At 62.0% G+C, this 21,235-nt stretch overlaps 3 protein-coding genes across 6 annotated transcripts in view; 2 read left to right on the top strand and 1 right to left on the bottom strand.

Moving 5' to 3' along the window:
- CACNA2D2 (calcium voltage-gated channel auxiliary subunit alpha2delta 2) overlaps window positions 1-15,042 on the top strand; it is a 223,499-nt gene extending 208,457 nt beyond the window's left edge. The window contains exons 19-39 of one of the 3 annotated variants that reach the window (XM_037384697.1): window positions 4-75; window positions 385-456; window positions 633-694; window positions 2,617-2,693; window positions 3,899-3,919; window positions 6,025-6,085; window positions 8,505-8,602; window positions 8,819-8,909; window positions 9,047-9,109; window positions 9,226-9,329; window positions 9,415-9,513; window positions 9,609-9,703; window positions 10,019-10,066; window positions 10,503-10,574; window positions 10,742-10,894; window positions 11,012-11,064; window positions 11,171-11,226; window positions 11,331-11,454; window positions 11,927-12,036; window positions 12,251-12,339; window positions 12,930-15,042. In XM_037384697.1, coding sequence (XP_037240594.1) covers window positions 4-75; window positions 385-456; window positions 633-694; window positions 2,617-2,693; window positions 3,899-3,919; window positions 6,025-6,085; window positions 8,505-8,602; window positions 8,819-8,909; window positions 9,047-9,109; window positions 9,226-9,329; window positions 9,415-9,513; window positions 9,609-9,703; window positions 10,019-10,066; window positions 10,503-10,574; window positions 10,742-10,894; window positions 11,012-11,064; window positions 11,171-11,226; window positions 11,331-11,454; window positions 11,927-12,036; window positions 12,251-12,339; window positions 12,930-13,058 — 1,749 coding nt within the window. In that variant the 3' untranslated portion in view covers window positions 13,059-15,042. The remainder of the gene's footprint in view (window positions 1-3; window positions 76-384; window positions 457-632; window positions 695-2,616; window positions 2,694-3,898; window positions 3,920-6,024; window positions 6,086-8,504; window positions 8,603-8,818; window positions 8,910-9,046; window positions 9,110-9,225; window positions 9,330-9,414; window positions 9,514-9,608; window positions 9,704-10,018; window positions 10,067-10,502; window positions 10,575-10,741; window positions 10,895-11,011; window positions 11,065-11,170; window positions 11,227-11,330; window positions 11,455-11,926; window positions 12,037-12,250; window positions 12,340-12,929) is intronic. The other 2 variants (XM_037384696.1, XM_037384694.1) reach the window with 2 other exon arrangements.
- Window positions 15,043-15,696: 654 nt separating this feature from the next.
- TMEM115 (transmembrane protein 115) lies at window positions 15,697-18,734 on the top strand. Of its 2 annotated transcripts, none has more exons than XM_037384698.1 (2): window positions 15,697-16,749; window positions 17,494-18,734. In XM_037384698.1, the coding sequence occupies exons 1-2, from the start codon at window positions 15,866-15,868 to the stop codon at window positions 17,693-17,695; spliced, it is 1,086 nt and encodes a 361-aa protein (XP_037240595.1). In that variant the 5' UTR covers window positions 15,697-15,865; the 3' UTR covers window positions 17,696-18,734. The 2 variants fall into 2 exon arrangements, with proteins under 2 accessions (XP_037240595.1, XP_037240596.1); XM_037384699.1 differs by having other exon boundaries at window positions 15,704-16,719.
- Window positions 18,735-18,942: 208 nt separating this feature from the next.
- Window positions 18,943-21,104, bottom strand: LOC119146679 (cytochrome b561 domain-containing protein 2). The gene is made up of 3 exons (XM_037384700.1): window positions 20,937-21,104; window positions 20,816-20,853; window positions 18,943-20,559 (listed from the first exon to the last, which is right to left on the bottom strand). Exons 1-3 carry the CDS (start codon window positions 21,061-21,063, stop codon window positions 20,056-20,058), a joined length of 669 nt encoding a protein of 222 aa, XP_037240597.1. The 5' UTR covers window positions 21,064-21,104; the 3' UTR covers window positions 18,943-20,055.
- Between the last annotated feature and the right edge of the window lie 131 nt (window positions 21,105-21,235).

The following is a 21,235-nucleotide window of genomic DNA, read 5'->3' as shown; positions in this document are numbered from 1 at the left end:
CAGATCATCAATTTCCGTGAGCCGGTGACGCTGGACTTCCTGGATGCTGAGCTGGAGGATGAAAACAAGGAGGAGGTGGGCAGATGCAGGGGCAGATTTTGGGGTACAGGCTGGCCCCCCAGCCTGCAGTTGCAAAGAGCACTCAGCTCCTCCAGCCTACCCGGGGAGTGCCTTGTCCTAAGGGCCCCAGCACAACTCCCATGAAACCATGGCAGGGACGGGAACTGGGTCACTGTCCCCTGGGTGCCAGCATGATGAGCCCCCCAGGCTGCTCACCCCTCGCCTCTGCACCCTGTGCATCACCCGTGCCACCCCACTGGGTGGGTGCCCACAGGCTTGTGGCTGGGCTGTATGGCCCTCAGTCATCTCCTTCATGTCCCCCAGATCCGGAGAAGCATGATTGATGGGAATGACGGGCAGAGGTTCATCAAGACCCTGATCAAGTCCCTGGACGAGGTAACACTGCAGGGGAAGGGGGTCACGGCCAAACTGCCACCATGCTGAGCACCCAGCCCTGGCAGCGGGGAGTGAGGGGCCATGTCCAGCACCGGGCTTGGAGCCGGGATCCTGTGTCACTGCACCAGCAGTGTCCTGGCAGCACAGAGGCCTGACTGGCTCCCTCTGACCTGCAGCAATACATCGACGAGGTGTTCAGGACCTACACGTGGGCCCCCATCAAAAGCACCAACTACAGGTGAGCGGCACTGCTGGCACACCCACGCTCACCCAGCATCAGCCAGACCCACACCAGTACAGGGCTGTGGTCCTGTGCCTGCAACTCCAGAGATCTGCAGGGCCATAAGGAACATATCCCATGGGCTGTGGGATTGCAAACTGTCCTCACATCATTGCACACAGCCAGTGATGCTCTGGAGGGTATTCCCAAAAGTGCTGTCTGCCAGTGGCTGGCACTGCAGTGTGGGGCTGTGGTCCCCAGGGCTCAGGACAGGCTGCAGGGCTGACATGTGAGGTGCCAGACAAGGGACACCCTGCCACTGCCTGTCTGCACAGCCAGGGGCTTGCACAGGTCTCTGCCTGCTCTGGGGTGGGTGAGAGGGATGTGTGCCCATGCTGCAGCACAAGCAGTGGCTTCGGAGGCAGAGGAGAGCAAAGTTCCCCTCTCCATTTATCGCCCAGTTTGCACCAGTTTGGATCAGCAGATGCGTAATAAAAGACCCCAGCGTCATCATGTCCGTGCTGTCCAACGCATGCTGCCTCTGTCCTGTGAAGAGCCATGTGGTACCCCTGCTGCCCAGTGTACCCTCCTCCTCCTGGCCACCCAGCTCAGGAGGCTGGCAAGGGTCACAGCCACCTCCCAATGCTGCCAGGTGTCCCCTGCGCAGCCCCAGTCCTGTCCCCCACAGTGGCATGCCTCCGGAGCCAGGCAGCACTGTGGAGGAGGGGACAGTGACACAGGGTAACACGGCTGTGGCCAGGGCTGCTAGCTGATCTGTAGGGTGAAAGATGCTGCTGGGCTACCGTGGCTCTACACAGCGACAGGGATGTTCCCTGGGACACCACCAGCACAGGGTGCCACCAGCACTGAACAGAAAAAAAGTCACCCCCCTCCTCTTGCCACGTGTGGTTTGGTGTGCCACCCCTCTGTCATGTTTTTTGGGGTGCCTTCACCGCTGCCATGCTTGCTGGGGTGCCCAGTCCATGCCGCCAGGTGCAGAGAGGGCTAGCTGGGGTGGTGGCTCAGGGGGCAAGTCCAGGTCCCGGTGACTCAAGTGTGGGTGTGACATCTGATGAGGGGTCAGGAATCTGGCCCTCACCCACTGGTACTCACTTAGCCTGGGCAGCACCTGGCACAACCACCATCACCGAAGGCCACTGCAGCCAGCACCCAGGAGCCCAGCTCCCTCTGGAAGTGTGTCCTATGGGTTCAGTAGCCCCAGCACCACCTCCTGCCACCTCCTCTCCCACCCACATCCTGCACCCTGTGTGCCAGGCTCCTGGCTCATGGATCCCTCTTTCCAGGTTCACCGGCAGCCAGTGTAGTGGTTGTCTTCCACCTCTCCTCACTGGGAGGGTTTTGTCCCTTCTTTTGAGGGCTGTGTATCTTCCCACCTTCCTCCTTTATGGGGATGTCATGTCCCTCTGCCATGTGTATCTCCCTTGGTTCCCAGGCAGGTACGTCCTGCCCACCTCAGCCCTGGCTGGGCCGGCTTGCCACCTCCTGTGTTTGGGAATGCCCCTGGGATGGCCCGGGATGCCCTGGGGACAACCCTAGGTGCCACTGAGGTGGCCATGTGTGACCCAGGATGACCCTGGGTGCTCTCAGGATGAACCTGGATGCCCCAGCATGGCAGTAAGTGTGCTGAGGATGACTCTAGGTGCCACCAGAATGGTTCTGCGTGCTCCAAGGGTGGCCCTGGGTCCCCCAGGATGACCCTAGGTGCTCTAGGGATATCCCAGGGTGCCACCAGGACAGCACTGGGTGCAGTCCCTGGAGAGAAGGATGCAGTGGACTGTGCAGGCAGCCAGTGGGGCTGCTGCCTGCCATCAGTAAGGGCTGGGTGCTGCTGGGGGTTGCCAGGCAGGGGCTGGGGGCCGGCCAAGGGGTCTGGGTGGGTGTAAAACCTTACATTGCCTGTCTGCTCTCCCTTTCTGCAGCCTGGGTCTGGTTCTGCCTCCCTACAGCACCTACTACATCCAGGCCAACCTCAGCGACCAGATTCTGCAAGTGAAGTGTAAGTAGCCCCCAGCTTTCCCTGCAACCCTCTTGCACCCCTGCTCGCCCCCACGCCAGCCCGCGGCTGTCAGGGGGAGAAACACGAAGCAAAAACTTGCAAAAAGAGATAGGGATCACTATGAGAGGGAAAAAAAAAAAACCAAAAACAACCCAAAAAAGAGAGGCGTGAGTAGAGGTGAATGCACAGAGGGAAAGCGAGCTGCCTGCCTGGGGTGCCCCGGGGTGCCAGGGTTTGGTCCGCCCACTTTGCACCCCAAAACCCGAGCCCCAGGCTGCAGGCTGGTGCTGCCCGGCGCTGCTGCCTGTTTGCCTCCTGGGGACAAGGGATGATGCTGTAGCAGCCAGTTAATTTGCAAGCCTGGGAAAGTTTGCATGGATCTCTTTAATTTCCTTTGGTTTATTATGATTCTTTGGGTTTGGTTTCAGCCATTTATTCTTTTTATGAGTTCAGTTTTGGTTGTTTTCGATTTTCATTTGGAATTAATCTGTGTACGTGTGTGTTAGCCTGCCCCCCCCCCCCTTTCTCTCTCTTTCTCTCTCCCCTGACCCCCAAGCCTTTTTCACACCACAGGTCCACGCTGCTCCCGGGGCCCTCTCCCCTGTGGGAGAACCGGACCCTTCCCCTCTCCCCTCCAGTTCCTCCTGTTTCTCCTCCTTAGCCGCCCCAGCAGCTGGACCCCAGCCCTGCTCGAGCGCTGGGCCCTGCCACCCCCTCCATCCATCAGCAGGAGCCCCACGTTCCGAAGGGACGAGGCCAGGCTGTCTGCATCCCTGGGAGGGGGGAGCCCCCCATCCTCCCCGGCTCCACCCGCCGTGCCGTGCATGCCCCCTAACTCAGTGAGGACATTTTGATATCAAGACTGTTGCAACTGTTTGCTACTGACTCATTTTCCGTTGGAGTATTGAATATATATATATATAGTTATATCTTTGCTTTTTATTATAATTATTTATTCTTATTTCACCGTGGCCTTTTCTTTTCCTTTCATTACTGGGTTTTTCTTTTTCTTGTTTTCATGTCGTTTTTTGCAAGAAGTTTCCTTTTGGTATGATTATGATACACAATATTTTTATTCAAACAGCGATTGAATAAAATATTGTTTGTCCACCCCTTCCCCCTTTCCACCCAACCCCCTTTTTTTTTGTTTGTTGTTTTTTTGTTTGTTGTTTTTCTTGCTTTCTCTCTATGGTGGATTCACACAGTACCAAACAACAAAATGAAGGGCAAGTATTTTCAGTCTCAGACCACTCACCTTCACCACCCCGTCCCCCGCCCCGTGTCCAGTCCCCCCCAGCCCCCTGCTTGCCCATCTCCCTGCCCGTTTGCCACGCCGAACCTGCAAACCGCCACCGACTCGCCCTTCCTCCCCCCTCCTCCTCCTCCTCCTCCTCTCCTCCAGTTCCCCCTTTATTTGAAAGCAACATGTCTTGTTCTGTCCATGAGAGCTTTGTCACAACGACCCCCCACTCCCTCCCCGCGCATCGCTCCCAAACCCGGTTCGATGCGATCCGAGCCGATCTCGTGTGAAACTGCCGATTGGGATCCCCCAGGTTTCGGTAGCTAGTTCGATACCCCGCTCTCCCCAACCCCCACCCCGCCCTCTCGCTCCCCGCCCCCCCCCCCCGCTCGCCTCCTCCGGCTCCCTCTCCCCTCGGCCCGGCTCCCCGCTTCCTCCTCCCCAAGACAACTCAACCTGAAAGGGATAGGGCTGTGCAGGGAGCGGGGGGCTGCGGGGGGGAGCCGGGGGCGGAGGGGTGGCCCCGGCCTCCGCCGCCCTCTGGGACAGGCCTGACGGGAAAGCCCCCAGGCAGAAGCCCTCGGGCAGAGGTGGGGAGGGGACCACCCGGCTGCACGGGGGCCGCGGAGCCCGGGGGGGCTGCGCTGCCCGCCCCCACGGCTGCTTGGCGGCCGTGCCCGCAGCCCCGGGGCCCGGCGTGCCGTCGAGGCCGCCCGTGCTGCCGGGGAGCGGACGGGTCTGAGCCCCAGGTCCCACCGAGGCAGGCGGGGGGTGTTCGTGTGTGTCCGTCCGTGTGTGGGCCCCCCCGCCCCGCAGCAGAGCGGCACGCAGCGCCGGAGGGCCCCGGGGACCGGGCCCAGCTCCCGCGGAGGGCGGGGGACGCCCCGGCACGGCCGGGCCCCGCCGCCGCGCTCCCCCCACCCCCCGGAGGCGAGGGGGGGGCACGGGGGGCACGGGACCAGGCGGGCAGCGCAGCGGGGAGGTGCCAGTGTCACCCTCAGCCCTGTTCTATCAGCCTTGAGTTGCCTCCTCCCGGCGCCCCTGCGATGGCAATGCTGATGGACCAAGTACGAGTGTTCTGTACCCCTCTCCTCCTCCTCTTCCTCCTCCTCCTCTTCCTCCTCCTCCTCCTCCTCCTCCTCTCATTGGCTTGTACCCAGCCCCTGCCTACAGCCCTCGGAGAGCAACAGTCCAACCTCTGGCTGTGTCCTGCAGTGCCCCGGGGGCCGGCGGGAGGGCGAGGGGGTGGCGGAGGCCCCGGGATGTCCCGCAGCACAGACACCCGCCCCTCACGCACCCCCTAACCCGGCTTGCCCCCGCGAGCTGAACCCCGCATCCGCCGCCCCTCTGCCGGGGGGGTTCCCCGAGAGGCACCCTAAACCCTGCTGGGCTGCGACCCCCCCTCCAAGCAGAGCCAGGCGCCGAGCTGGCGGGCGAGCCTGGGCCCCCGTCCCCGGGGGGGGTCCCACCGCCCCGGGAGGGAGGGGGACCACGGGCGGCTGGCAGCAGAGCCCGGCAGCGCATTGCATGGCACTTGCTGGGCGAGGAGCCTCTGGTTGGACTGTCCTCGGCAAGGTTCCCCGTTTGGCCATGTCGATGCCTGACAATTTCTTTTTTTTTTTTTTTTTCCTTTTTTCTCCCGACAACCAAGTGTTCTGGTGATCCTCCTCTGGCCAGGAGCGCAGCATGCAGTTCCCTGCCCTCGCCCACCACCGCCCCTCCGAGAGAGAGACGCCCCCACGCCCTCCTAAACATGCATATATATATACCTGTGCGCACATATATATATGTGTGTGTGTGTGTCTGTGTGTCCCTGCGTACACGCCACTGGCCGCACATACACAACTGCCCACCTCCAGCCCTCGACCGAGCAAATTCAAGCTGAGATGGGCAAACCTCTCCTGATTTGGCTATAACTTTCCTTCCTGTGCGGTGCCAGCAACAGCAGAACGGCCTTTTCCTTCCTCTCTTGTTACCAAGAGCAGCAAATGCCTTTTTTTTTTGTTCCCTCCCCTCTCTCTGTCCGTCTCTCTCCCTCCTGGCCCCCAGCATCCCCTGTCCCCGCCGGATAACCTTCCCTTTCTGTTGCAGATTTTGAATACCTGCTGCCCAACAGCTTTGAGTCGGAGGGACATGTGTTCATTGCTCCCAGGTAGCTTTGCGTGTGCGCTTGCCGAGGTGTGCATCTGCCCAGGCCCCGCTGCCGATCCCCCCATCGCCCCCCCATCCTTGCCTCATCGTGCCTTGTCCCCCCTCCCTGTCCCCTGTCGCTGTGTGTGTTGTGTGCCCGCTCAGCCAAGGGGGGCTGCCACCGGGACCCCAGCCCCGTTCTGCCACCCAGTTGCATCCAGCACAGTATATATGCACCCGGTACGGCCCGACCTCTGTGCGTGCATATATAGGTATAGTTTCTGAAAATCCCCCTGCCGAGCTAGGGGCTGGCGGTGGCATCATACAGTCGTGCTGGCTGTGGGGGGGATAGGGAGAAGGAAGGGTAGGGTTTCGGCTCAAATTCAGGATGCCCAGGGGGTTTGGGGAGGCTGCCAGCCACAGGCTGTGAACAGGGACAGGATAGCGTAGTGGTCCCCGGACAGACAGACACATACCCTGCCCAGAGTTGTGCCACCTGGTTTTGTCACCTCATGGGGACCAAGGACCATCCCTCGGCAGGGTGTTTGGGAAGCCCTGTGGCTCTGCCAGCACCCTGCCCTTCCCACCACTCTGACCAGCCATAATTAACATTACCAGCTAATCACCTGTGTACCTATACATCATTACAACAGCTAAACACCCTATTAGATGTTTTATTGTTGCAGTTTTTGGGGACCACAGCAGGTCAAGGCTACAGCACAGCCACCTGTGCCACCTGCGGGTAACCCCTACCCTCCCTGCCTACAGCAGCCATCACTCGCTCAGACTAAGTGGGTAAACCAGCCCAAAATGTACAGTTACTGTGCAGCCCCAGCTTTTTGGGGGGGGGGGGGGGGACGGACGGACCTAGTCCCCGGGCAACACACAGGGAAAGGAGGATGAGGTCTGGGAAACATGGGAGCCAAAGCAGGGTATTAATGAGGAACAGAAAAACTCTTGTTATTAAAAAATTGGCCCATAAATGCGCTTGGCGAATAGATACAGAGGTGATGTCTGAGCCCAAGGGCCAAGGAACAGGTCTGCCCCCCGAGCGCCCCACCCAGGCTGAGGTGATGGAGTCAGTGTCGAGCATGGGGCTCTGTGGCCAGTCCAGCTGAAGAGAAAAGCAGGCTTTGAAGATCAGGGTGAGCCCTTCAGTGCCACCCAAAGCGGCTCCGTGAGCAGCCTTCCTGCAGTGGGTGCCAGCCTGGCGCAAGCAGGGAGGAGCCATGTGCCGGGGGGTGGCACCCGGCACCCAGGGCGACTGTATGATCTGCTGTTGGTGCTACTGTGCCCACGGGCCACTGGAAATTTTCAGAAACCGTATATTCCCCGTCCCCTGTGGGTGTGTGAGTACCTGTACCTGTGCGTGTTGGTGTAGATATTTAGGTGGCTGCTCCCGCCAAGCAGGGGTCAGAGGGCCAGAACGGGCTGGCCTGGGCGCCCCAGCTCTTTTGGCTGCCCCATGGGTATGCTCCCTGCCACCCTGTGCTCCGGCATTTGTCCTCTTAATGAGGTTTTTGGCAGAGTCAGGAGCTTGGCGGAGGGGATGTGAGCAAGGGGAGCCCTGAGCCCCCCAGCACTGCCTGCAGCCACACCACTGAGGCTGGGAGGGCTCTCAGCCCTCTAGGGTGGCCCTCACCCATGCCACCTGATCAGAGCCACTCAGTGACCGGCAGGGTTACAGCTGTCCCCGGCATCGGCGGGGCTAGGGCTCTGCACTCAGGGTGGTCCCACACTGGAGTGGGGATGTGGCACCTCCCATGGTGCCCATCCCAGGAGAGGCTCAGGGCCAGCGATGCCAGCGGGCGAGCACCTGCCTCTGCCAGCCAGGCCTCACCCAGCACCTAACTATCTACGTAAAGGGTACAGATACATCTGCCAAGTGCCTGCATGGTGCTGCTGGTGCAGCCGTGGGGGCTCTGGGGCAGACCCCCGCTCACACTCGCAGCGGAGCCCCTGCTCCCCGGGGTGCCATAGGGGCAGGGCAGGGTGGGCATGGTGGCACCTGCCTCACCCCACAGGTAAGTACAGTGGCAGAGGTGGCCAGTCCCACCAGTAGCCCCACCAGTATGGGGAGAGGCAGAGCTGAGGGTTATACCACTCTGGGCAAACTGGGTTCCGTCAAACCTGGCCGTGGCAGAGGTGATAGCATCTTGGTGCCCATGGCAGTGACGGACCCAGTGGTCGGCTTGACAGCCAAGCCGGCGGCACTGCAGGCAGCAGAGGGCTGGGTGCTGGGCAGTTTGCTGAGACACCCACAAACCAGCTGCCCCAGCAGGGTGACACTCACGGGAGCGGTGGCACGTCACCACCGTCATGTCCCCTGGCAAGCCCGCATGCTGACAGCATGGCCAGCACCTACCCTGCCGGCCCTGGGGGAGAACTGACCTTGCCTTTTCCATCCTCGCAAACGACAAACCTTGTCCCCCAAACCCCAGAGAGTATTGCAAAGACCTCGACTTGTCGGATAACAACACCGAGTTCCTGGAAAACTTTATTGCCCTCATGGAAAAAGTGACCCCAGACTCCAAGCAGTGTGAGTAGCTGGGGACAGCTGGTGGTGGGGCTGATGGGGGGGTTGGGGGGGAAAGGGTGCAGGGGGAGATGGGGCAGGGGGTGAACTGTGTCGGGGTTCAGGTCCCAGGAGCCACCACAGGGTGGGTGCGAGGGCAGGGCAGGAGGGCACAGGTGGCCCCCACAGGGTCAGCCCTCACCTCCTCCTCCTCCTCTTCCTTTCCATCTTCCTCCCAAGGTGACAACTTCCTCCTGCACAACCTGATCCTGGACACAGGCATCACACAGCAGCTGGTGGAGCGGGTCTGGAAGGACCAGGACCTGAACACGTAGGTGAAGGCAAAGTGGCCCAGGATGGGCAGTGCTGGCTGAGGACAGAGGGGGATTGGGATGGGCTATGGGGACAGGGACAAGAGCAGAGCAAAACCCCGCTGGTACCCAGTGTGCCTGCCCCCTCTCCTTGCAGGTACAGCCTCTTGGCTGTCTTCGCAGCCACTGATGGGGGCATCACCCGCGTCTTCCCTAACAAGTGAGTGTCCGGGGTCATGTGTGTGCCCAGCCCCGCACAGGGGTCTGCTCCTGCGGGGCCATCTCTGGTGGGACCAGAGCCAAGTGTTAGTCCTGGCCATGGCTGCTCCCCTCCAGGGCTGCAGATGACTGGGAGGAGGAACCAGAGCCCTTCAACGCCAGCTTCTACCGGAGGAGCCTGGACAACAAAGGCTACATCTTCAAGCCGCCCTACCGGGATGGTGGGTGACAGCTTGGGGTGGCTGGGGCTGGCGTAGGCTGCTGCTAGTCCCGCATGTCCCCTGATGCCACCCCTGCCCTCTGCAGCCGGCTACCGGGCGCTGGACCTGGAGAACAACACCATCGGGATCCTGGTGAGCACCGCTGTGGAGCTCAGCATCGGGGGCAAGACACTGAAGCCAGCAGGTAGGCAGGGGACTGGGAGCCCCACCACCAGGCTGGGGGTGTCCCCGTCGTCCCCCCCCAATGCCGGGGCTCACCCCATCTCCCTGCTGCCCCAGTGGTGGGGGTGAAGCTGGACTTGGAGGCCTGGGCTGAGAAGTTCAAAGTGCTGGCAAGCAACCGGACAGACCGTGACCAGCTGGGCGCCCGCCGGGTACGTCTCTTGGAGCTCCTGTGGTGCTGGCACTGTGTGGGGATGGGGATGGGGATGGGGATGGGGATGGGGATGGGGATGGGGATGGGGACAGGGACAGGAAGGGAGCTCTGCTTGCTGGGGACGTGGCTGGGGAGCACTGCTGGGACACAGTGCCTGTGGCCCCCCTGGGCTTGTACCTCCTGCACAGCCCTGCCTGTCACCCTGTCCAGGGCACACCGCCCCATGTGTCCCCTCCTGTCCAGGAGGAAAACTCTGGGTGGGAAAGACAGTCCTCCTGCTAACCTGTCCCTCTGCCCTGGTTTCACTTGACAGTGCGACCCCTCGACCAGCTGCGAGATGGACTGTGAGGCCAACAACAAGGTGGGTGGTGGGCAGGGGTGGAGGCAGCAGGGAACAGCAGGCAGGGGGAGCAGGGGATGGCTGGGCAGGGTCCCCGTCTCTTGCCCACCCTGCCTGTGCCATCTGGGTGAGCGCTCCTGCCCTGTGCCCCTGCTGATCCCAAAGCTCAGCCAGCCCCCGACCCCTCTTGCAGGGATGAAGCCCCAGGGGTTATGCCCTGGACCATGGCCACCCCCCTGAGGGGGCTGTTAATCCCCACAGTGTGGGCAGTGGTTCTTGTTCCCTGCACCCTCTCAGCACGGGTGCTTCCAGCACCAGGATGCTCCTGAGCAGCCCCCACGCTTGGGGACACCATACCAGCCCCCTGCCTGACTGCCCATCACCCACCCCGGCCCTGCCTGTCCTGTCTTGGTCTGGGCATGGCCAGTGGGTGGGTGACACTGCCCTCCTTCTGCAGGACCTCATCTGTGTCCTCATCGATGATGGGGGCTTTCTGGTGCTCTCCAACCAGGAGGACCACTGGTACCAGGTGAGCGGTGCCCAGGTGGCAGCTCTCCTGAACCTGTGATGCAAGCAGGGAGCTGAGACTTTTGAGCTCGTGTCATGGATAGCATGACACAGCCCTGCTCAAGTCCCTATGGGGGAGACCTGCAGTCGAGGTGGCGTTTAGGTGCAGACTGGGTGTCCCAATCCCAGGTGGGCAAGTTCTTCAGTGAAGTGGATGCCAACCTGATGTCCGCTCTCTACAACAACTCCTTCTATGCCCGCAAAGAGTCCTATGACTTCCAGTCAGTCTGTGCCCCCGAGGCCCAGAGCAACACGGGTGCTGCGCCCCGTGGCGTCTTCGTGGTGAGTACCCACGGGGATGGTGGCTTCCTGGTGGGCCAGGAGCTGACACTCATGGGTGTGTCCCCAGCACCTCATACAGGGACCTGCTGGCTCACTGCCCCCCCTCTTTGCCCACAGCCCACTGTGGCCGATCTCCTGAACCTCGCCTGGTGGACTTCAGCCACAGCCTGGTGAGTCCTGCCACAGCCCCTCCCCGGGGGCTGTTTCCATTGGGGGGTGTCACCAGTACATCCCTGGGGCTGGGACAGCCAGCGTGGCTGTGCTCTCCTTCCCCAGGTCCCTCTTCCAGCAGTTCCTCTATGGCCTCACCTACAGCAGCTGGTTCCAGACGGGTGAGTCCCTTGGGAGCCCCAGGCTGGGGGTGGGCAGGGGATGTGGTGGGGGCACATGGCGGGGCGGTCCATGGCCCTTGTCCCACGGCACTGTGCTGGCACAGAGGAGGTGGCAGGAGACAGCATGGAGGCCAGGGAGACAAGCTGCATCATGAAGCAGACGCAGTACTACTTCAGCACTGTCAACGCCACCTACAATGCCATCATTGACTGCGGCAACTGCTCCAGGTGGGTCCATCCCTGCCATCCCACCACCTTGGCAGGGTTGGGGACACCCCGTAGGCTGCCTTTGCCAGGACCTCCACCTGCCTAGGGGCGATGGGAGATGCCGTGCAGCGCTCAAGGGGCTGTGGTACCTGGGCAGTGGGGACAGAGAGCAGTGGTAGCAACCCTGTGGGCTGTGGGGTGATGGTGACGTCCCCAGAGCTCCTCCAAGTGGGACCAAGCCCCAAAAGTCCATCAGTGCCAGTTCCCTGGGCAGCCCCTTGGCTTCGGGACAGGGATGGGGTTGAGGATGGAGATGGGGACAAGGATGGGGACGGGGACAGGGTTGGGGGTAGGGATGGGGATGAGACTGTGGATGGGGATGCCCTGCTGGCTTGGCCTCCCCAGAGCCATCTGCCAGCAGGGCTGGCAAAAGGGGCCGGGGGTCAAACGGGGCACAGGGTAACTGGGGTCCCTGCTACCATCGCACCCCCAGGCTTTTCCACGCACAGAGGCTGGCCAACACCAACCTGCTCTTTGTGGTGGCTGACAAGCCTCTCTGCAGCCAGTGCGAGTCCATCAAGCTGCTGCAGGCAGAGGTAAGAGGTATCCTTTGGTGTCCTGGCTGCATCCCACCAGGACACGGTGGCAGAAGGGTAGAAGGGCAGGCGGGGTCTGGGGCAGGGCAGGGGTGCCAGGAGCTGCAGGGTCTGGCAAAGGTGGAGGGAGCTGGCTCATGGCTAGAGGGGATGGGGGTAGACATGGGGTGCCCCATGGGCCCCTGGCACCCTGTCCCTGCTGGTTTCCTTGACCTGCAAAGCCCCCCCGAGGGACCCCAACCAGTGTGAGCTGGTGGACAGGCCCCGCTACCGGAAAGGCCCCCACATCTGCTTTGACTACAATGCAACAGTACGTGGGGGGCAGGGGGGGAAGGGGGGAGTGGAGCTGTGGGGGGCCCTGGGGTGGGTTGGAGGGAAGGGGGTTCCCCCTGAGGCAGTGGAGCAGAGCCATGGGGGGTCCCCAGGGGAGCAGAGCTGTGGGGTGCCCACCTTGGGAGAATAGAGGAGTGAGTACCCCCCGGAGGGGAACAGACCCCGTGGGGTGTCCCCCTGAGGGGAACAGAACCGTGGGGGGATCCTGGGGGTGCAGTACCATGGGGGGAGACTGCTGATGGGGATTTGGTGCCCTGGGAGGACCTGGATGGGATCAGGAGCTTTGGGGTGGCCCCTGGGGAGGTCAGAGCCATAGGGGAGTCTCTAGCAGAGCAATGCCATGGGGTGGGTGCCCTCCTGGAGGGGACCAAAGCCACGGGGGTCCCAGGGAGAGGAGCACTGTGGAGGGTCTCCCAGGGGGGCACTGCTACTGGGGTTCTGGGACAGGAGGTGCAGCAGGGCTGCAGGGGGGTGGTGGGTGCCCCTGCCAGGGCAGTGGATGCCCCTGGAGTGCCGAGGTACTGCTGGGGTGCCCCATGGCCCCTCTCCCTTTGACCCCTTCCCCAGGAAGATACCTCAGACTGTGGCCGAGGGGCTTCCTTTGCCCCCTCCCTGGGGGTCCTGCTCTCCCTGCAGCTGCTGCTTCTCTACTCCAGCGCCAGCCAGCACCCACTGCCCCCGGCTGTCTGCCTTTAGCCCCCCTGGCCACCCCCACTAGCTCTCTTTTCTTTCAAGCTCCATCTCCATCCCCCTCCCTGGCCCAGTGGAGCAACGTCCCCTCTGCCTCCTTGGGGACCCCTGTGATGCCGCCCACGCTCCCCACCGGCCGCAGCCAAAGAAGAGTTGGGGTGTGGGCAGGGGCTCCCCGGCAGAGCGGGGACCGGGTCAGTGCCCCAGCGTCATGCCCGCCCAGCCGCTTGGGACTTGGAAAGTGGTGTCAGCACCCTCTACCCACGACCCCTCCATCCACCTCGCCTATTTTTTTAGCCTGAAGATTTTAAAGCAGATCTTTATACATTGAGTTTCCAACATTTTCGCCTGGAGACCGGCGGTGTTTATTGTCAGCAACAAGGACACATAGAAAAAAAAAAAAGGGGGGGGGGGGGGGAAGAAAAAAGGACTTGACTTGACTATGTGGGTCAGTATTATTTTTTCCAGCGAGTACCGGCCCCCTCCCCCCCGGCCCCGCAGGCATGCAGGGCAGTGGGTGGCTCCAGAATCCCTGGGGGCAGGGGCAGAGGCGGAGGGGGAGGGGGGAGCTGCTGACCATGATTGGGGTGGGATGGAGCCCTGATACCTGCACTGGGCTCAGCCCTCCATGCGTCCTTGGGCACAGATACTGGGTTGAAAAACGGGGCAGGGGGATGGGGGGGCGTGGAATGTATTTTGTTTCTTTTCCGTTCTGCAGATCACTGTGAAATCCTGCCCTGCCCACCCCAGCCCTGCCCGGGCCCCCAGCCACCCTCGCCCCTTGCCCACCCACCCCCCCCCCCGCGGTAGCCCTGCCAAAGAAACGGTGCTGCTTGTCCATGAGGGGACATGGCACTGCTCCGGCGGGATGTGCCTCGCATCCCTGAGCGGGAGGTGGAGCAGAAGCTGCCACACGTCCCCAGAGGGACATGCCAGGCTCCCATGCCCATCCCTCATGGCACTAGCACGGGGGCTGCTGGCCGGCCGCAGCGAGGGTAGCTGCTTCCAGGGGTGCTGCTGACGTCCCAGATGAGGGCACCCAGCGCTGGGAGGGCAGGAGGTGCCTCGGCAGCGCAGTGTCCTAGGGTGCTGGGGCTCACCCCAGGGCACTCAGGTGGGGGTGTCGTCCCCCCAGCCAAAACACTGGGTGCCAAGGAGGGAGATGGAGCAGCTGCTCAGCCACAGCACCCCACTGCACCCCACCACCCCAGCCAGGAGAACTGCCACAGGGCTGGGGGGGGCCCAGTGCAGGGTGCCCAGCCGTGACACTCCAGGGTGCTGCAGTGCAGGGGGTGCCATACCCACCATCCACGCCCCCACTGCTCCCGGCAGCGCCAGGGGGCCCCTGCCTGGGTGGGCTGCCTCGGGGACACTCACCCCCATGGGGACCCTGCTCAGAGCCACCCCATCAACTGGGTCTGGGGGAGCCCCCTCGGCATGGCCACCCCGGGTGGGGCTGGGGAGGGTGCCAGGCACTAATTAGTGCTGGGGTTAATTAATGGTCATTCTGCTTGTAGCTTTTTCAGTGTGTGTTTGGTTACTGTCTCTGGGAACTGTGTTTGAACAGATGGCTCTGTGTTACCGGGAGTGTGTGTACTTCTGTAGTCTAGTTAGGTGCTCTGCCAGAAAACCACCACTATACATACCTATAAATATATACATATATAGTCTATTTTAAGTTAAAAACCAATGAGATGAAGAGGCAGCGTGGCCCCAGGCCCCCCATCCCACCGGGGTCGCGTCCTGCCCCATCCCCACCTGAAAGCTTCTCTCTGCTCATTCAAAGGCATTGGGGTTTTAATTGATTTTCTTTAATTTATTTTTTATTTCTTTGGGTTTTAATTTTTTTTTGTACAGAAGAGTTGGAAAACTTAAAAAAACAACAAAAAGACAATTTGTAAGATATCGTGCGTGTGACTCCTTGTAAAATATTTTCAAATGGTTTATTACAGAGACTCAGTTATTAAATAATGTTCATATTTTCACTTCACAGGTGGTGGCTGAGTCATTGCCCGTGTACATGGCCACGGCCGGGGGGGGGGGCACAGCACGGGGTGGGGGTCTGGCAGGATATGGGGGGCCACTGCCTGCACCTCAGCCAGGGGGCTGGTGCGCAGGGACACAGGCAAGGGTACAGGCACCCACCCGCTGCGCAGGGGGGGCTGTGGGGCAACAGGGGCTCAGCCCCCCCACGTAGCCCCCCCCATCCCCCTTGCCTGTCCCCGCAGGACCGTGTCACCCCTTCCCCACGTCCCTGTCCCCTGTGCCACAGCCCTCCCTCCATGCCTCTGTCCTCTTGCGCCCGCGTCCCCACATCCCCGTCCCCCTGTCCTGGGGGGGTCAATGTCCCCGAGTGCCCCCCGTGTCCAGCCCACCCGTGTCCGTGTCGTGTGTGTGTGTGTGTGTGTGTGTGAGTGTTCCCTCCAGCGTCTGTGCCCACAACCCCATGCCTGTCCCCCGAGTGGCCCCACAGCCCCGCTCCTCTGTCCATGAGGCCCGGGCTTCCCCGCCGTGCCGCCCCCCGCGGGGCCGGACTACGCGTCCCGACGTGCTTTGCGGCGGGACTCCGGCCCCACCTGGAGAAGCCGGCGCCGCCCCCGCCCCGCCCGCGCATGCGCAGAGCCGCTGTTTGTCCGCGCCCGGCCTGGCCCAGCAGCGGCGCCCAGCGCGGCCTGGCCTGCGGCGGCGGCTAGAGGGGCCCGGGCGTGGGCGGGGGTTGAGCGGGCCTCGGTGCGGGGAGGTGGCCCTGGCGCGGGGAGGCTGGGCGCTGTAGCCCCCGCGGGGCAGCCTCGTGCCGCCGGCGGGGGCCGAAGATGCGGCGGTACCTGCCAGTGGCCCGGCAGCACTTCCTGGCGGCGCTGGCCGGCACCAGCGTGGTTGTGAAGTCGTTGAGCGCCGCCGTCGTCCTCCTCTACCTGCTCTCCTTCGGCCTGGACACGGCCTACGGCCTGGGGGTGACCCCCGGCTACCTCCTGCCCCCCAACTTCTGGGTCTGGACACTGCTGACGCACGGGCTGGTGGAGGAGCGGGCCTGGGGCCTGGCGGCCAGCCTGGCCACGCTGGGGGCGGCCGGGCGGCTGCTGGAGCCCCTCTGGGGTGCTCTGGAGCTGCTGGTCTTCTTCGCGGTGGTGAACGTCGCGGTGGGGCTCCTGGGGGCCCTTGCTTACTTCCTCACCTATGTGGCCTCCTTCCACCTCCCCTACCTGTTCGCTGTCCGCATCCACGGCGGGCTGGGCTTCCTCGGGGGAGTTTTGGTGGCCCTCAAGCAGACGATGGGGGACAGCACCGTCCTGAAGGTGCCCCAAGTCAGAATGAAGGCTGTCCCCATGCTCCTGCTCCTTCTCCTGGCTCTGCTGCGGCTTGCTGTCCTCATCGAGAGCAATGTACTGGCCTCGTATGGCTTCGGGCTCCTCTCCAGCTGGGTCTATCTCCGGTTCTACCAGCGGCACAGTAGAGGCCGTGGAGACATGTCTGACCACTTCGCCTTCGCCACTTTCTTCCCCGAGATCCTGCAGCCCGTGGTGGGGCTGGTGGCCAACCTGGTGCATGGCATCTTGGTGAAGGTGAAGGTCTGCCGCAAGACAGTCAAACGCTACGACGTGGGTGCCCCGTCATCCATCACTATAAGCCTGCCGGGGACAGACCCTCAGGACGCCGAGAGGAGGAGGTACCGCTTGCCCTGCTTCCATGAGTATGGGTAATGAGGGTCGGGTTTAAAACCGAGACAAGGAGGAGCAGGGAGATTTGGGTGCAGGGTGCTGTGGGGGGGCCTTCTCCAAGGGGTCTACTGGGAGCTGCCCTCCCTGCCACAGAAGGGGTGGGGAGCATTTTGGAGGGCTGGTGGGATGTTGTCCTGCACTTCACAGCATGGAGTGGTAGTCGACATGCAGGGGAAGAGCAGAGAGATCCTGGCAAGGGGGCAGGCAGGGTTCGGGGTCCCTGCAGAAGGAAGGGGGTTGTCAGCTGCCTGGGGAGGTGCAGGCTCCCGGCTCAGTTCGTGGCAGCCCTGCACTCATTCATCCTGGTGCAGGGGAAGGCAGTGAGTCAGCCCTGCGCCCCAGCCTTCCCATGTGCCTGGCGTTAGCCTTCCTGACTCCCTGCCGGAAGATTTGGACAAGGTATTGGCGCTCTGCTTTCCCTTGCCCTGTTTTATGCCTTTCTTCCCCTGTTCCCGGAGCGGAGCGGTCTGTGTGCCATCTGATAGCTTCTGAGCGCACCACGTGGCATGAAAACTCTGTGTATTGTAGTCTGGGAGCACGAGTGGGCTTCTGTGAGGCAGTCCCAGGCACTCTGGGTCATCCCCAGCACTGCTGAATCCACCCTCTCCTGCCGGGAAGAAGGCAGGGAAGGCTTGCACAGTTGCCCCGTGGGGCAGAGCTTTTAACCCTTGCTCTGCCCATTGGACCCAGGGTTAACCCACCCATCTGCCCTTGCCCCACAGGCAACTGGCCCTGAAGGCCCTGAACGAGCGACTGAAGCGTGTGGAGGACCAGTCAGCCTGGCCTAGCATGGAGGACGAGGAGGAGGAGGAGGCAGCAGTGAAGGCCAACAGCCCGCTGCTGCCCGACCCTGGCACAGCTGGGAAGGGTGCTGGCCAGGAGTCCAACCTCATCACCTTCCAAGATGTCCCATCCCAGCTGTGACCAGCCGAAATGCCGTCCCCCCTTCCCCGCCCTGTCTCCATCGAAGAGCTGCTAAGCCCCCTCGTGTCCCCCGAACAGCTGGGACGCTCGGCGGGGAGCAGGGACTCCTCCAGCAGCAGAGGCAGGGGGGCTACCTCATTCCAATGCTTCGTTGCTGTTTGTGGCCAGCACTGAGCACCTGGGGGGACTAGACGCTGCTGCCACCACAAGGACGGATTCCTCGAGCTGTTCGCCTTGGCACAAGGCTGTGGATGTCGGTACCAGCAGCGGGGGCTGTTCCAGGAGGGGGACGCGGAGCTGATCCCTGCCCTGAGGCTACTGCACTTGCCCACACAGGAGCAAAGTCAGCAGCACTTCCTTGCTTCTCCTGTGTGCTGGGGGTTGGTCAGAGCGCTCAACACTTATTTTCTCCTTCTGAAGGTAGTTTTGTCCCCACCCAAGGGAACAGGAAGGCTGGTGGGTTTCATTTCCAAATTCCTTTCTTGTGGGGAACCTTCCCCCACCCCTGGCAGGAGCTCATCCTGACTGGTGAGAGGTCTGCTGGGCAGAGGGTGACACTCAGCCCCTCACAGCAGTGGTCCGGTGCCACCAGCTTTGGGCTTCGTGCATGGGGGGTTCTCTCCTCCTCCCTCTCCCACCCCCGAAGCCAGCCCTGCAAGGAGCTGGTGCCCTTGGCTGCTCCCCAGCTAATCCATTTGTCAGATTACACTAGAAGCTGGAATTAATTTTTACGGTGGGGCTCTCGCTGCTTCCTCCGGCAGCAAGGTTTTTTTCTTGCGGGTAGAATATGGGCTCCCCCTTCTCTTTCCCTCCCTCTGTGTTGATGGGCTGCTTTTTTTTTTTTTTTTTTTTTTTTTCCTGGATGGAGAGGATGCTCCTTGCGATAGCCTCCTCAAAGCTTCTGATGCCCCAGGCAGTCCCCAGCCCGGGATGTGGCTTGATAGTGTTGTGATTATTTTTTTAAAGGACCACACAAGAAGGTTTTGTCAACCAGGAAAAACACAGATGTTTCGGTATCAATAAAGAGTTCTTTGAAAGAGTTGGCTCCCATAGCAGAGCACAGGCAGGGGGCCAGGCACAGAGCAGCCCCTGAGTGCTCTTGTGCAGGAGCCCGGGGAGGGGATTTCTTCCCAGGTGCTCCCACCAGGCTGGGAGAGACCCTTTATGAGCAGGTGGGAAATCTGCAGGGGACATGTCTGCCCACACCCCAAAAGTCCTGCCCAGGCAGTAAAGAGGACTTGTTGTGCTGTAGCTGCCTGAAATCTTTATTGAATAAAAGCTCTGGATACAGAGGAATTTCCCAGCCTGGGAGCTACTCCCAGCTTTCCAGCCCTGCCGAGCAGGGTATGTGCCAGAGGAGCCATGGGGGTGCTGCAGCAGACAGCCTCACAGCACCCAGCTGCCCCAGTGGTGAGCAGGCTGGAAGGAAGGTTGTTGTGCTGGCGAGAGGAGAGGTGAGGAGGTTCCTTTCTGCCTTCCTAAGGGCTGTTTCACAGGCTGGCTCAAGGGCTCATCCCCCAGGCCCACACCAAGCCCTGCTTCCCCTGTGCTTGCACTGTTCCTTGTGCCCCTCAGAGGGACAAAACAGGCCTTTGCAGGCTGCCAGTATGCAGCCTGGCTCAGTAATTTTCTCTGTAAAATGACCCCCACCTCCTGCCAGGCTGAAGCTTTGCTGTCCCAGCCTGTGGGAAGGATTTGTGCGTGGCAATGGGTGCCCAGATCCACAGCTGTTGGACAGGGCTCACTGCACCAGTCCTGGAGACCACACAAGTCCCTGCATGGGTCTGTGCCATGGGGACAGATGTGCTGCTGTACCATTGCATCTGCCTTGGGTGCTGTCACCTTGCTTTGGCCCTCCTGAGGCTGAAGCCACAACCATGCCCTGTGCTTTTACTGGCCAAGCTGCCTTTGTGGTAGGAGAGGCAGCATGGTGCCCGCTGTAGCCTCTGGGGTGAGCAGGGACTCCCTGCCCTCCTCACCAGGAATGTGACAGCATCTGTCCTGCCTGCTCTGAAGCAGCCTTGGGTAGCAAGGGAAGGGAAAAGGAGCAGGAATCCTGAATGAACCCTCCAGTTCCTAGCACTGAGCACCAAGCTGTCATGGGGACCAGCAGCTTTACCTGTGCTGGGAAACATCCCTACCAAGGCAGGCAGGCATGAGGTGGGCAGCTCCTCATGCACATTGTAGCTGCTACCCGGGGACAAGACACTATGGACAATCCAGGACTAATGAGAGACGAGTAGGTAGAAACTGAGTTCTGAGAAGACCCTATGCAAGTGGGGGACCCCAGAGGGGGGCTGCAAGGGGGAGCCCTGGCCTCACTCACTCGCACAGAGGAAGTTCGAATCTGTGCTAGGCCATTAGTGCTGGCTCCGCTTGCGGTACAGGTAAGCATTGCTCACCTGGTTCATGATAACCAAGCTGGTGAGAAGGGGACACAGCATGGCAAGGTACCAGGAGACACTGGTCACCGAGGTGGTGAACCACAGAGAACACATGCCCAGCATCAGGCTGGCACAGCCCAGCAGGTAGCCTACCAGCCCTGAGGTTGCGTGGTACAGCTTGAGCTTAGCCAGAGTCCAGTTCTTCATCAGTTTGGGGTAGAGCAAAAGCACCCCCCCGGCACACTGCCCACTGGCATACAGCACGGTCAGCAGCCCCGTCAGGCCATGCCAGGTCACTAAGTGGGCCTTGCCGTTCAGGTGCTTGTTGTAGGCGATGATGCCCAGACCCAGGAGGGCGCAGAGGAGAGCGAGCAGCTGGAGGGCCCAGTGCACCCGCACTTTGACTTTGCGGGAGAAGGAGCGGAGCAGCGAGATCTCCGGGGAGAATATCAGCAGGGCTTCCGTCATCAGGAATGAGAACTGGGAGACAGAGGCAGGAGGATTGGCATTGGCTGCCCCCACCCCTCTGCCACGGCCGGGGGCAGAACCGGCAGCGGGTCTGTGTCCCCCGGGGCTCGGCGTCCCACCACCCACAGGCAGCTGAGAGGCTTGACCCTCTGTGCCAGCTGCCATCGGCCAGCAGGGCCCCTTTCTCTCGCCCAGCAAGGTGTCCGTGGCAGGAGGGCAGCACGGGGAGGTGGCCGGTAACCGGGGTGGTGGGGATGGCGGGACTTACCGCGAGGGCCATGAGCAGCGGGTGCCAGGAGAAGAGGCCTGCAAGAGAAGGGCAGGCGCTGAGGTGAGCTGAGCTGAGGCCCGGCCCGCCCCGCCCCGTCCCGCCCCGCCCCGGCACTCACTGGATCCGGGCCGCGCCAGCACGGCCACGGCGGTGGGGAAGCCCAGCGCCACGAGGTGGGCGGCGGCGCCGGCGGCGGCGCGCAGCGAGCGGTACAGCCGGGACTCGGTCTCGGCTGTCAGGGCCATGGCGGCCGAGGGGGGAGCCGCCGCCGCCGCCGAGACGGGCGGGCCGGGGCGCGGCCCCCGATTGGGCCAGTCCGCGCTAGGGCCCGCCTCCTCCGCGCCATGCCGTTGCTGAATGGGTGGTCGCTCTGTCGCTCAGGGTGAGAGCCCGCCTCTATCGGCGCGGCCATGTGAC

The sequence above is a fragment of the Falco rusticolus genome, chromosome 4, assembly GCF_015220075.1.
Source record: "Falco rusticolus isolate bFalRus1 chromosome 4, bFalRus1.pri, whole genome shotgun sequence".
In the NCBI taxonomy this organism is placed as follows: domain Eukaryota; kingdom Metazoa; phylum Chordata; class Aves; order Falconiformes; family Falconidae; genus Falco; species Falco rusticolus.
Note: the sequence above shows the minus strand (reverse complement) of the source record. Positions and strands in the feature narration are given on the sequence as shown.